At 36.4% G+C, this 15,621-nt stretch overlaps 1 protein-coding gene across 1 annotated transcript in view; it reads left to right on the top strand.

Moving 5' to 3' along the window:
• Positions 1-15,576, top strand: part of polrmt (polymerase (RNA) mitochondrial (DNA directed)) — a 50,877-nt gene extending 35,301 nt beyond the window's left edge. Inside the window, exons 16-21 of the mRNA XM_082138809.1 lie at positions 4,977-5,029; positions 8,470-8,568; positions 9,744-9,816; positions 10,528-10,619; positions 13,054-13,127; positions 14,833-15,576. Coding sequence (XP_081994935.1) covers positions 4,977-5,029; positions 8,470-8,568; positions 9,744-9,816; positions 10,528-10,619; positions 13,054-13,127; positions 14,833-14,882 — 441 coding nt within the window. The 3' untranslated portion in view covers positions 14,883-15,576. The remainder of the gene's footprint in view (positions 1-4,976; positions 5,030-8,469; positions 8,569-9,743; positions 9,817-10,527; positions 10,620-13,053; positions 13,128-14,832) is intronic.
• The last annotated feature ends 45 nt before the right edge of the window (positions 15,577-15,621 follow it).

Here is a 15,621-nt window from a genome sequence, read left to right as displayed (position 1 = left end):
GTGCACAGGACAAAAAGTGCTCGTAGTTGAAGAAACACCCAAATGCATGTCATACTTAATGTGCTGGCATTTTTTTAACACTTGTCAAAGGACTGTACAACTGGGTACAGTTGATGTTATGTGAACCTGAATGACATGGGTGTGCCTGTAAGTCTAAAGTACTTCATTCCTGCATGTAGAGTTTTTAAGAACCGAACCCATTCATTCCTCTCTCACTCCCAGGGATATATGTAATGTCATGCGCCTGGCCTTTTCATGTTCATTCCTCTGGTCCGCTTATCTAAGCAATGGAAATAATGTGTGATAGCGCCCTAATGGCCTGCGTTGTCCTCGGTGGGGTTATGCTGATGTAAAGGTGCTATTGTTGGTTCTTGCATTCTAAAAGTGTCCCTTGCCCTTTTTCAAATGCAGCAAGATGTTGACATATAAGGCCAGAACCTAAGCGGATATGATGACTAAACAAATCCGCTATTTTCCTAATATTTTTTTTTTTTTTACAATAACACACAATTTAAAATATTGTTAAATAGATGTTTTATTTCATATTTTTAATAATTCATTAGATTTTTTTTATATATTTTTTTTTAATTTGTTGGAGCCTATATGTTATTGTAAATTGTAATTTAAAAAAAAAAAAAAAAAATGTATCAAATCTGTTAAAGTTGCAACTTATCTTTATATTTAGATTTAGATTTTCTGCCTCTTTTTTTTTTTCAGCCAAAATCTGAAATGTGTGGTTTTTGTCTGAAAATCCTAAATATTATAACCCACTTCCACGAATGTAGGTCATGCCATTTTATTGGACTTTTATGGAATATCTGATGAAGGTCATCATTAGTCAGAGACTCAAGCACCATCATAAATTCTTGATCCCTTTTTTTTTTTTACTGAATAAGAGGTGTGAAGGCAATTTATGGCATTCAGCATGTTAATATACTTCTCATGTGAACGCTGACTGTTTCATGACAATATAATTAATCTTTCATGACAAAATAACTTGCGTTTCAGCTTAATTATGATCATTTATATTTGATTATAATAGACCACATACTGAATTCAGCATAAAAGCATTGGCCTAACTGAAAATTGACAATTCTTATGCCCCTTCTTTATTGCGTTTACTCCACAGGTCTAAATATATATATTGCATGTTTTACTTAAATGAAGGGATAGAAGTATCGTGCCAGCATTTGAAAGTGGTCCATGTTGTGATGTATTACAAAGGCCACTAGGTCCGTTACTACACACATTCTTCATGAATCATGCACCCTTTTATCCTCAACAGACGGTTGATGGGTCAAGGTCCAAGGTCGATCATGTCCAACGCCCATTTAGACCATCAACCACATTATAACGAGTTTATATTTATTTCACCTATCGCTTGAGACATGTTAGGCGGTCACACCAGGGGTTTGCAATTCCCTCATAAATGTCACACTAACCAGATTAATGTAGCGCCATCAAGACCCCTATTAATCACCAATGAGCCCCAGCTCTACCTCCACCTGTTCGCTGTACTACTCCCTACATGGATGAACCGGCATAATGGATTTTAATGACCCTTAATGGTGTTGTGTAAAGAATGAGTTTTACAGCCCCTTTTATGGTTATCTCTTTTATTCTAGTTTTCATTTCATTATCATATTGGGTTATTTATGTCTGAGGGGAACCCGTAGTGGTCTGCCAGGCTTGGCAGATCGTCAGCTTTGTGGTTTTAAAGTTTTCGGGTCTTCCGTGCGCAGTTCAGTTTGCTAATGAGGATTTTTTGCTGTGTTTGAGGCTCAACTGTTTGACAGGGTCTAACAACCTGGTACGTGAGGTGCATTAAGCTCTGTGCAGACCGTATGGCAGGCTTAACATGAAATCAAACGTTCTTATTTTTTCAGGAAGAGAATCTCAAAGTCACTATAAAATTAAAACCGACCATTTTTACTTAACACTCATTCCTGGTCTAGCTCTTACCCTAAAATTTAAATTCTCTTATATTTTACTCACCCATGAGTTGTTTCAAAACCGTATTACTTTTTTTTTTTTTTTTTGTGGAACACAAAACAACATAATGAATGTGAAGTTAGCTTGATTAATTGTAACATAAACACTTAATAAAACACGAGAGTTTCTGCAAAAAAAGTGATCTGATTTACGTTTAAACCGTAAAATCTAACAGATTTTAACAGTGATCTCTTCTCTGCCTGCCAGCGATTTGCACTCCAGGCCAGTGGGTGGCAGGAATGTACACTTGCTGTTTCTGGTGTTTTAGGAGGGAAGTAGTTCTTTGGTATGTAGAGCCCACTTTTTCGCTATCCAATCGATTTCCCAAGGCAAAAATCAAGTCACATGCCAGTTTTCTTTCCGTTGAATATCGTGTTTCTTTTGGAAATGTCACATTGCGAAAGTAAAGTGCGTTGTGAAATCTTTTTTAAAGTTGACCTTCGGATGCACCTTTAAAAACGTGTTTAGTTTTCCAAGAAAAGGTAGTTGAAACATTTTGACATGAAGTTATATAAAACCTCTTCCGCGTAACCTATCTTGGTGTTCTCTTCTGCGGTATGACTCTTACAGCCAAAAGAAAATCCAAATAAGTATTAATCTCAGCCCCCTACTTCAAATGTAATCAAGGAAATGTTTTATCCTGCTGAAGCTATGAGACACTTCAGCTGAGGTCACCTCTCTGTGATTCAATCTCTTGCAACCCACCCTTGATCTTTCTTTACATGGGAAATGGCGTATTAATTAGATGCCGGGAGCGTAATGCCGTCGTAACAAAGTAAACAAATAAGCCAGGGTGAAATCGGCAGTATCTATTTAGTCACTGTGCACTGTTGATAGGGGAAAGGAAAATATACTTGGGAGGGAACCAGATATGGGAAAGCTCCCTAATGTGATTGTTTGCTGGTAATCAGTTTAGGGGTCACTTTTGGAGGCTGAAATGTTTCTTTCACAGGCTATATGTCAAGTTGAGGAAAAAACTGTCTGGTAATTCTGCAAGGAAGACGACCAGCGGGGATTAAAGCCGTGGGGAATCATTTGTCGCCTTTGCTTTAGTGGCCAAACACTTGCGGTGCCCTTGGAAAAAGAGGAAATGTGATTTCCCTTGGGGTTGTTGCAGTGTTCCTTGTCTACAGTCTGATCCCAAAAGGATGTCGAGCCCTGCTGCAACTTTTATGACCCAAAGCGCAAATTTTTCGCCTTCTACATCCTGCTAATTGGCCAAAGCCAACGTTTTGCCTGTTCTGAAAGTCAGACCAAAAGTGAGGTGCTTTAATTTGTGCACCACAAGATATTTTTAAAATATCTGTCTGATCAGGGCTGTGCAGGGCAGCAAAGCATGAATCATCAATTTTAATTGATCTTTCGCCAAAACAGTTGTTTTTGTAGAAGCGTTGATGAAAACAGCAGATATGTCAAGAATATTCCCAGAGGATTTAACCAGGCAAGAGGTCACAGATGGTTTAAAGCCTCTCTCTTGGGGACTCTGAAAGATTAGAGAGTGTTACCCCGAGGCTCAAATGGATGCGTTCAATAAAAGAGGTGGCAACTTTGTGGGTAGCTGGAAGCTTGTAAGCTAGTTGCTGCCCTTTTGGCTTACAATGCGGGATAGGAGACTGGTCAAGTCCCAACCGTAATTTGTCCTGATTCCATTTCCCCTTGCTTTCTCCATCATTTCCTATCATCCCTCTACTTTTAGTCCCAATAAATCAGCAAAATACTCTTCATTTTGGTTTTTAGATTCATGTCTTTCTTAGGTGGCCTAAGTTCTTGTTATAATCTTGTTCAATTCTGCAACAAATGACACTACAGAACAAGTGAAGAGATACAGCAGGAAAAGCACAGGGAGCTGTCCAATCCAGGAGTCATCGCACTTCAGATAGAAATCCCTTTTCCACTGACCGAGCATCATGTCAGCTTGCTTTGGTCTTGTTTCCATTCATCATGAGTTTTAGTTATGCCACCTGAACCAGCGGATAAGGAGTATATTACAAGTCCAATTGGAAGTAAGGTTTTCTCCAAGTGCCTTTGACGATGTAGAAAACCTGGTTCACTCCCATCACACCTCTCAATGTCTCCTTGGTTTTCTTGTCCCTGTTAATGTCCCTTAATAGACTCATAAATCATTGTAACTGAAAGGCCTCATGACTCGTTTCGCCATACACCGTTCCCCCAAATCAGAAATCCAGAATGAACACATTAACCCTTTCCACTTCTCATTTCCCCCCAAGTTTTGACCCCATCACTTCCCAGTGAACTTGCAGTCTGGTGCAACCCCGATTTAGCAGCAAAACCTTTTACCTTAACATCCCCGTCAGCACTTTCTATAGATTTTTCTTTTGTTTATGTCCATCCTTCACTGTCCGAGACTTCACTACCTGTCATTCTGCTCTTCTCCATTGAATTGAGCCACATCGGGATGGGCTCCTGGGGCACCGGAGAGACTAATCAAAGAAGTAATGTGATGGAAGCGCCCCTGACGCTGACAGTTCCTATACTGAGAGCAGTCACTCACTCAAGGGTAGTGGCCTAACTTCAGTGCCTATGTGATGGACGCCTACCTTTACTAAGGTTAAGCTCATGTTCTTTAATGGCATTGTGTCGATATTGGTGGTTTGAGGGGGTTTCTGGGAACATCACCCTTTGGTCAGTCTCGGCTTAAGAGACTCACTCAAATTTGTATCAGTCATTGAGGAGGATCAGTAGGAAACTTTAAGGTCAGTCTGGTGAAGAAAGAGAGTATTGCTTGCAGTATTCATATGCGTTGGTTTAAATTAGAGGTCAGAGTGGTAAGTTGGATGAAGGTCAACTAACTGGAACGTCTTATTTAACCCAGCTAATGTGAATTTTTTCATGAGGATTTTCCTTGTTAAAAATGCAATAATTGTGCTTAAAACTGTTGACATTGCTACACAAGCTTTTCTTTTCACAGTAGTTGCTTTCTTGTGACACATTCAAACTCTCCCATTTTCTCTTGTTTTCCGCAGCTCAAGAGCAGCATACAGAATCTGAGCATCAATATAAGCCATGATGCCACTGAGTAAGTACCTCCCCCTTACTTTGACCCCTGTATTGATGTTGACCTCTGACCTCTCCCCACATTACTTGATTTGGTTTGCTTGTTTTATTTACATGAATAGTGCTTCATTTAGTTGCTTGAGTGATGTTTCTGTACTTTTAATCGTTTCAAGAGATTTTGAACGATAATTCGGCCACTAAATATTGATGAAAATGAATTGTATTGAATTGTTTTTAATTAACATGGGAAAGGGCATTACAATGCACAAACATTTCACCTTTGTGACAATTTATTGTCGTCTGATCATGCTGTTAAAAACCAGGTTTTCAACATCAAAACTTGGGGTTTTGTAGTTAATATCTATAATTTAGTGTTTATTTATATTTTATTTCATTTAACAAAAAGGTTTTGTTTTAAATATTGTTTTAATTTTCGTTTTAGTACTTTACAATAACACTGCCCCCTTGTGGTCAAAAGCATTTTTATTGCATTGTGGCTTAATAGATTTGTGTTGGGACTTCATTTAATTGTGTTGTGGCTTAATTTAGTGGAAATTTCCATTGGAAATTGAATGTCCAATGAGTCAGCGTAGTAATACACAAGAAAACGGGTATATGTGTGAGTCTTTGCTGTACATTTTCATTGTTTTTTGTTCCTTTTGTTGAGTATCATTGCACCGTACCCCACAGAGCACATTAAACAGTTAAATGGGAGCGCTTAACAGCAAATTGTTTGAGTAACAGGAATACCTAGAGGCAGCGCCTGTGTCACACAAGCATTTGACGCTGTTCTGGGCCCATCAGTGGATGGCCGGAATTCATTATCATATACAGAAACCCCTGGAGGATATGAAAGAAGCAGAAAGTCTCTCAGATGAGAAGAGTGGCATTTCGTGTTGAAATGTCACTGCTGCACATCCTGTATGTCATTTACTGAATGGAGGGCTACCCAGAATGAACAATGAATTAACATCAGCGCTCATTTTATCATCTGTTGACGTGCATTTGCATAGGAGACCAAGTGTATTTTGGATTAATTGGATTTAGGATTGTGTTGTTTCTAAATGTAACAGTTTTAAAGGGATAGTTCAGTCAAAAATTAAAATTGTAATTTGTAATTTATTCACCCACAACCTTTCTTTTTGTTTCAAGCCTTTCTTTCTGTGGAACACATACAATTACAATGATTCAAAAAGGAAACAAAAGCACTATAAATGTATCATATAAGCTGTTCAAATGAGTTATTCTATTCTAAGTACTCTGAAGTCATATAAAAAGTCCACATTCGATTTAAGAATAAGTACATTTTTAAATATTTCTTCATTTGCATTAAACAGAAGAATAATGGTCATATTGATTTTAAACAACATGGGGGTCACTATTATGATGACTAAATTATATATTTTTTGTGAAATATCCCTTTAAGTCTCACTGGTAACATTTTGTGTTTGTGTCGGCAGTCTCTTTGCTGATTCGACGCTCTCTCCAAAATGTCCATGCATAAACAAACGCACCGTCATCCACCACTTTACCATATGTTCTCAAGTCAGCATCATCTTTTATTAAACAAACACTTCTGTGCTTCAAACTGAAACCCCAAATGTTCATTCCGTACGCAATCATTTGCTGTTTTAATATGATCACCTCATTTCACAGTTTCAATCCTTGCGGTGCTTTACCCAAGCTTGGGTTCACACCACTTGGAAAAGCCTCATATGGGAGTTATCTTGCTGACCTTTCCCCAAAAGCCACAAGGACGTGATTAAAAACCACTTACAATGGGGCCTCACTTGTACTTCTCTATCACTACCTGTGATAGACAACCAAACCTGTACTGACTATCACAGGAATTACATTAGCAGAAGCCGGGGTGACGAAAAGGGATCTCCCAATTCTCAGATGGCCAAGAGCACTCATGGCTAGACTGACAGCCGCCACTGTGATTGTACGTCCCTCTCAGGCTTTGAGAAATGGCTTTGGGTGTCCATGCAGACCAAGCTGAAGGGCTGATCTTCAGATATCTACCTATGATGCCAGTCTACCAGATGTCAGCCACACATCTAGGTGTTGAAAGAAATCTCAAGCTGATCTAATACAAGCGCTCTAATTTCCCAGAGGACAGTTTCTAGGTAAGATGTAGATAAAGAAGCTTGTTTGAACAAGATTAAAGTGAAGACCCGACCGGAGATTCCCACGCATGCGTAACAGACCACGGACTGAATCAAAGATCCATCATGTGCTCGAATTAGAGGCTGAATAGACCCTCATTAATGAAGAGACCTGAATAAATGATGAAATAAAGAGGGTGAAAGCAGCTCTCTTGTTGACAGAGACCTAAAGCCCTCTCTGAATTACCAGAAATTATCTTCAGCACAGTGTCGCTCTGTGAAGCCTAGAAATTGTAGATAGTTACTCTTTCTAGTCTCGCATAGCCAGACCTTCAGACTGACGGCAGAAGGTCTGGACTCCATAGCAGCTTTCATTGGCCAAGAACCGCCCAGAGGCTGTCTGACTGACTTGTAAAGCAACCAATAACAGTTTGTTTTGTTCAGCATCATGTTTATGGGCGTGAAAATATAATGTCGATGTCCAGACCGGTGTGTAAAACCCTTGGAGGTATTTTAAAGAGTCTATGCCGTAAACTTTAACATGCTTTAGAAAATCCAGCGTTTAGTTGATCCTAATAATCACTCATTGTCACAGTTGTAAACCCACGACAGTGTTCTTCTTCCATGAGGGGGTTTGGCTTCACGGCATCTTTGTTTCTAGGCAGAACGTTTAAGAACGCGACACACATGTCTCCCGAACATCCTGTAGAATTCAACCAATCAGATGACGACTTCAAAAGTGTCTGAAGTGTTTCCAGTTAAGTGTGCCATATGCATCAGACGTTCAGCTAACGGTCCGTTGGCGTGATGACTATTCTCTTTCTCTCTCTCACTCTCTCTCTCCCAAGATACTTAGTTAGTTTGTTTGTTTCCTTTCACACCACACACCATAAAGGTTGCTCTGCGTTTGTAGCCTGTGCTGCTCAAGGTTTTGTTTTGTGAGAAAAAAAAATCACCTAGCAGTTTATTAAGCTGAGAACACACCACAGGCTAAGAAAAAGGGCTTACTTGATAATACTCATGATGAAATTTGAGAGGATCTGACCTTAAGTATGACTATTTTTATTCTGAACTTTTTTGTCTGATATAGAGCAGTATAATGAAATATCTTCAGCCCTAATAAGCACACAGATTACTCTTTACCGGTCTAGCGGGTGCTCTATGTTCATTGTGTGTCTCTGTCTTGGATGATACTCAAGACTGACCTACCTATTCAATGATGTATGGCTCCTGGCGCCACAGGTGTGTGTTGCCCAGCGTGAAGTTGGTGACGCTGTCCTTAATTACCCATGCGTGTTTATATTGAGAGAAAATCTGAATGTTCCCTTCATAGCTTTTTTTGTGCTTTATTTAGGAAACCGGACAGCATGAAGCAGAAAAACGCCTTCCCGCCTAATTTCATCCACTCTCTGGACTCCACGCACATGATGCTGACATCACTGCATTGTTACAGGTGATGAGCCGTCTGTTGTTTTACATCCCACACTCAAAAGGTCTTTAAATCCTTGGTTATCATGTTTTTAGACCCTGGGTTAAGACTGCTTTAAAAGCACTGTTTTTAATTTTTGCTCCAGAATGTTACAACAAGCTGCCTAGCAACAGACAACCAATCAAATATTTAACAGTGATTACCTCATTTAATATTAATGATCTTTGTACAGTCCCAGAATCTTTCACGTGCTGTGTATTTTGTTTACTGGAGAATTGTATAGCTTAAATTAAGAGACTGTATTGTTTGGTTTTGCTTCTTCAGGCAATGTTATATCCTGCAATACTTCAATATCCTGCAATTTATTTGCATAAACATGCAAATAAAAATTCGAACCTGAATATACAGACTGAAACAGATAAGCGCTTACATTTACCTGGGTTAAGAATAAAGAGTGACCGAGATTACCTTTTTATGTCAGATATGATACAGATCATACAATGTCTTTGTTTAATATGCAGACAGCAGAATGGATTTTAGTTGTTTTTATTTCTTTTTGACACCATAAAAGCTAATAATGAACATAATAACATGATCATTAGACGAGAATAAAAATATACGCATTATGAATAATTTTTAAATACTACTACTTGTACTTGTACTACTACTACTACTGCTAATTATAATAATAATAAATAAATAAAAAATATTAACAGAACAATATCCATTCATAATTATTCATAACGCATATATATGCGTTATGAATATATGCTTTATGAATGTATATATTTATGTATTTATTTATTTATTTATTTATGTATTTATTTTAAAAGCAGAAAATATTCCAAATATTGTGACACGGGATAACGCATATATTTAATAAAATAAAATTTATAATATTAACAACAATTTTCATTAATATTAATGATACTATACATATTATAATATGTATTATTATTATTATTATTATTATTATTATTATTATTAAATATATTAATAAATAATATTAACAACAATATTCAAAATGAATTTATAAAATTAAGATATGTATTAAAAAGTAATGATAATACATTATTTTAATGCATATATTTAATAAATATATTATAAATAATATTAGCAAACAATATTCATTATTATTATTTTAATTATTCATTGTTGTTGTGTCAAATGTTGTCTGTCTGTTTTCTTCACACATGCAGGGCTGGTCTTACGTTTGTGTCCGTCCATGACTGTTACTGGACCCACGCTCTGACGGTGGACACCATGAACAAGGTGTGTAAGGAACTGAGCATTCACTGCAGAACGTTTTTCCAATGCAAATTCTTTTGATAGGAATGACTGAGCGGCCCCACCATGTCAGCTTAATGGCCAGATGTTTGCATGCTGAGTTCACCATATGTTCAATAACCAACCCTGTCAGCATGGGTTATTCCCGTACTGAATGGTCGTACCTCTCATCCTCTCAACTGGTCCATTTTTTGGAAAGTTGCCATTAACTTGATTTGTTTAATTTAGCTTTTTATATTATTTACCTCAGATTCCTTTCACAGATCTATTTTAGACCAAAATTATTTTAAAAGAAATAATTCATCCCCAAAATGAAAGTTATGTCATCATTTACTCACCCTCTTGGCGGTACTTACTTTACAATCACCTTCATTTGTTAAGTTTCACCTCTATGTGACACTTTACAGTGAACTTCTGAAGCTTAATAGCTCAGTCTGTTCCTTTAAACCATATTCAACTGTCTGTATTGAGACCCTTTTTTTTATCTTTTCCTTCTCTCCTTCTGTCTATTGTCTGCAAGTCTTTCCCTGACATGCTTTGTGACCACAGATTCCTCTTAAAATGGGAAAGTTCAAATTGGAGAGAGGTGAAACGTCTGAGACGAGCATTGGAAAAGGGAAGCGAGAGGGAGATAGCATTGAAGCTGGCGCATTAGTGTGCATAATGATTGACTGAGTGCTCTGTGTCGCTCCTCAGGTGTGTCGTGAGCAGTTTGTGGCTCTGCATAGTCAGCCCATTCTGGAAGAGCTGTCCGGGTCTCTTCTGCAGAAATATTGCAGCAGGCCTCCGTAAGTCCCATTGCACATAGCTGGTATTTAACTACTACTAATAGTGGTTCGCCACTAAACCGCTAACTGCTTAGGATGCACTGATATTGAAATTCTGTCCGATACCAAAAATGGCAGTATTTTCCTGTTTATGGCCAATAACAGATTAACTGTCAATATTACAAATCTATAATACTTAAAGAAAGTTGATACACTCAAAAAACTAAAAATAAATAGTATTTAGAATCAAATTTCGGCCGATAAATAATCATTTTCACATTAAGGCCAATAGCCAATAAATGGCTGATATTATAAATCTATGCTACTCCCTTTAAAAAAGAGGATTTTTTTTTTTTTATAAACACTAAAAACTCTATTAAATGGCCTGCATGTTATAATTGAATTTGGAATAAGCAGAAACCATTAAATATCCAATATCGGACGATAAATATCCTATATCAGGTGATACTGGTACAAACAAAATATAAAAAGGATATTTAACCACTTCACTGCTAAAAACTTGAGTTTCTGGTATTGAAATTCTGGGCGATACCAATAATTACCGGTAAAGTATCTTCCTGTTTCTCGTCAATAACCGATAAATGGCCGATATTTTATTAAATCTATACTACTTATAGAAAATTTACGAGCACTAAAAAAAAACTGTGTGTATATATAGTTTGTATTCAGAATTAAATATCTGCAGAAACACGATAATTTTCACGTTAGGGCCGATAACCGATAAATGTCTGCTATTATAAATCTATGCTAGTTGAAGAAAATTGATACACACAAAAAATTGTGTGTATAAATAGTTTGTATTTAGAATTAAATATCAAATATCGACAGATAAACGATCATGTTAAGGCAGATAACCGATAAATGGCTGATTTAAATCTGTTCTGCTTTCTTTTAAAAGAAAATGAAAACGTAAAAACTTGGAATGTCGATTTAACGCGTTCATTTAATTAATTAGTTATGGGGGGAAATAACGCGTTAAAATGATTAACGCAACGCATTTAACGCACCCAACCCGCCCCAGACCTACGTACTGTAGGTCATCTTACATTTTATACAGTTTATTGGTGATGAACATGAAGCAGGGCAACAACTCACTGCATTATGTAACCTATAGAATGGCCCTAAAATTCAAGATATCAGGGCAAAAATGCCCCGTATGAGTTTTTGACTCATATCATATTATATAGTTAAGCAATATCACACGAGTAACGAACGCAATATCACACGAGTAACGAACGCAATATCACACGAGTGATGTTTTTGTCCCGAATAAAATGAATACAAATGTTATATTGATTTTATACAACAGTTCAATAAATAAGAAGGTAATATTGTGTTATATTTTAGACAATATTGTCTGTTTTTTCTCAATTTTGCCAACAAAAATATGACCTGTAAAGCCAGAGCAGAACTGTTGTGTATCTCTGAGCAACAAAAAGCGGCGTTTCGTTTCTGGATGAATCCGCGTTTTGAGCGAATCAATCGAGTGAACCAATGGTTCAATTGCCTATTCATAAAAAGAGTATTTTACTTTATTTCTGAATGAATCAGCCATTTGAACGAATCAAAGGAATTAAAGACTTACTCCTGAAAACATTCACCACCTCCTAAAGTTTTAGTTTCTTATTTAGAGTATAATTTCATTAAAAAAAGATTTCATATTTCCATATTAATAAAAACCCATTATATGTATATGTGTATATATATATGTGTGTATATATATATATATATGTGTGTGTGTATATGTATGTATATATATATATATATATATGTGTGTGTGTATATGTATATATATATATATATATATATATATACATATGTATATGTATATGTATGTATAAGCTTTCTAAAGCAAATTTTTGTAATGTCTATTTCATTTGATATACTTTTCTCATTTAACCCAATAATGACTTTAAATGATCTTTTGGGGGTAATTTATCAGCCAATTTTGATTAAAGTGCAATTAATTTGCAATTAATTAGATTAATCGCCACAAAAAAAAAAATTATCGCTTGACGGCTCTAGCAAAAACTAAAATAAATAGTTTGAATTTAGAATAGGCTGAGAAGCAATTACAATATATTCGACAATAAATGCAGCAGTTCTTCGTAAGTCCCACGGTTAACAATTAAATGTCTAATATTGGCCAATAAATATTCAACTTGGCTAGTAAGGATTCCCTGATTTTTTTAATTCTGTTACCAATAATAATTTTTTTTATTGTAGCCGATATAATACACTAAATGCTCAAATAAATAGTTTGTGCGCTCAAAATGAATTTCGAATAGACTGATACAAGTAAATAACTAATTATCACCTGATACAATAAATACAACAAAAAAAAAACGCCAGTATCATCTAAAAACGTATATGTTGCTGATATGAATGAATGAATAAGGTTTGGTTCAACTGAGTCCATTTTCTACTCTCACAGGGTTGTATCCAAGCCAAAGAAGATTCAAGAATACTACAAGATGTTACAGCTTTTGTCCAGCGTTCCTCATACAGGTGAGTTAAACCCTGTCACTTTCTGACACACAGGCCAGCTGCTCGACATCATCTGATTGACAGCTTGTCAGGTTTAGGGCAGCTTTTGTGCCGTTGCATAACGACGCACCGTCCCGCAGAACCATGCGATTTTATGCTCATCAGCGAGATAGATTTCATTAAACTGATGACAATTAATTCTGTCAACTGGTTAATCTGTTTATGTAACATGGGCCAGAAGGAAACACAATGGACAACATGAGCGCATTTATCGCAAAATCACACATCACACAAAACCCTGATTCAGCAGAGGCGATATTGAGGGGAGCTTTTACAACGTCCTTAAAATGTCAGTAAAAATAAGAAATACGATGATTCATTCGCCATATAACTGTGTATACCACCGTATAACACACACTTTTTATTTCTGTAATAAAACAGTTTAATATTATTTTTAAAGTCTAATGCTGACCTGCTTAAGGGTTTTGTTTATATTTATATGTCCTGTAGGATTCATTTCATGTTTTCAAGTACAAATTACATTGATTTGAGATGATGGATTGATTAAATAGAGTGACATGGTATTGTTTAATATGCCTCAGTTTTTCAGTATTTATTATTTCAGGTTCTACCACTTGGATGAAAATACTTATGAAAATAAGTGCCATTTGTCAGTTTTCAACATTGATCATTATAAGAAATATTTCTTGAGCACTGAATCATCATATTAGAATGATTTCTGAAGGATCATGTGACACTGAAGTAGTGATGCTGAAAAGTGCTATCACATGAATAAATACAAATTTTAAAGATATAAAAATGGAAAACAGTTATTTTAAATTGATGTTTCACAATAGGAGACCATAGTAGCTTTATAATAGAAATATTTACTTTTTGAAGTGTGTTTGTGAAATGCAATTGTAAGTGTAGATTATAATATTCATATTTGTTGAATTTTCATTTATGCTGACATTGTGTTCGGGCACAATTTTTATTTCTTTAGATATTACATTAATGAGAAATTGTTCTTTTGGCAAAGTATAAAATGTTAGTTCAATATATACACTACTGTTATTTTTTTGTTTAGACATTGTAAAGACATTTTGTTCAGTAAGGATGCATAAAATGTATTAAAAGTGACAGTAAAGAAATGTTTATTTATCTGTCATGGTTTCAACAAAAATATTAACTGTTTTCGACATTGATAATAATAATAATAAATGTTTCTTGAGCAGCAAATCATCATATTAGAATGATTTCTGAAGGATCATGTGACATTGAAGACTGGAGTAAAGATGCTGAAAATACAGCTTTGATCACTGGAATAAATTACATTATAAAATATATTAAAATAGAAAACAGTTCGTTTAAAATGTAATAATATTTCACTATTACTGTTTTTACTGTATATTAGATCAAATCAATACAGCCTTGGTGGCCATAAGAGACTTCTTTCAAAAACATTATTACTGTCACCAAACTTTTAAATGGAAGTGTAAAGAGACGTGTAAAGTGGAAATTATGTCATATCAAATCTATAAAAAGCGCACACTAATTAAGACACCAAAAAGCTAAAGTTATGATTACAAAATAAAAAAAATTACTTGGTGTAATTTTCCATGCCAGTTTCAATGCCTTCATAATGAGTGCTAAACTCAACTCTTCTGTCTTTGTTGTTACATATTTCATGCTAAATCCCCGTAATCATGTCATTTCTCTCTTGTAGGTGATTTCGACCTGGAAAAGGTGAAAGAATCAGTGTATTTCTTCAGCTGAGGAGCGTATCGCGAGCTGACGGACCGCTTTCATCAGGAGGCTGAGAGCCCTCCACAGACCTCATCAAAACAGACTGTCGAACGAGTGCGTGATGCGGACGGATTGCTTGATCTGGTAGATAAGTGAGTGAGTGAGTGAGTGTGTGCGTCTGTCTTGTCATATTATCATAAAGACATCACTTAAGCACTGAAGCAGAGTTCTGACGGAGGTAAACCGCAGGAGTCACCCTTGTGTGCGAGCACAAGAGCGTGGAAGCGTATACGTGATCTCGTCTTGGCATGGAGTGAGAACGCTCTCTCGGCGGGGCTCTGATCCGCTCCTTCACTTCTGAGTGCTAACACGGGGCTGATTAACCACATGATTCTGCCTCTCATCGATTTCATGGCAACCCCGTCTGAAAGGCCCTCTCTGACATTTCCACTTGGACATGATTTACTCCCAGCATCTCCCCGCAGCTGGCGGCTCTCACATTCAAAGCCAGTGAAAAAACAAGAGGATGGATATGATAATGGATCAGAGCACCTTTAGGACAGCTTTGGATGGCGTTTGACCTTGTGGTGCCCTTTTTTTAAAGACTTGACAGCACTTAAATGAATGTGTTTTACGAACAGAGACGTTTTGATCCGTTGGACGCTTGTCTGATAATTTACACATGGCATTCAGCGAGAAATAAAGTCAATATTTTTGCACTCTGGGTCTGCGAAAGGTTAATTGTTATTGAAATTTCAATAGCTTGCTT

Source organism: Leuciscus leuciscus (assembly GCF_965113295.1).
Source record: "Leuciscus leuciscus genome assembly, chromosome: 15".
NCBI lineage: Eukaryota > Metazoa > Chordata > Actinopteri > Cypriniformes > Leuciscidae > Leuciscus > Leuciscus leuciscus.
The sequence above is the reverse complement of the archived record's forward strand: the minus strand, read 5'-3'. Positions and strand labels throughout refer to the sequence as shown.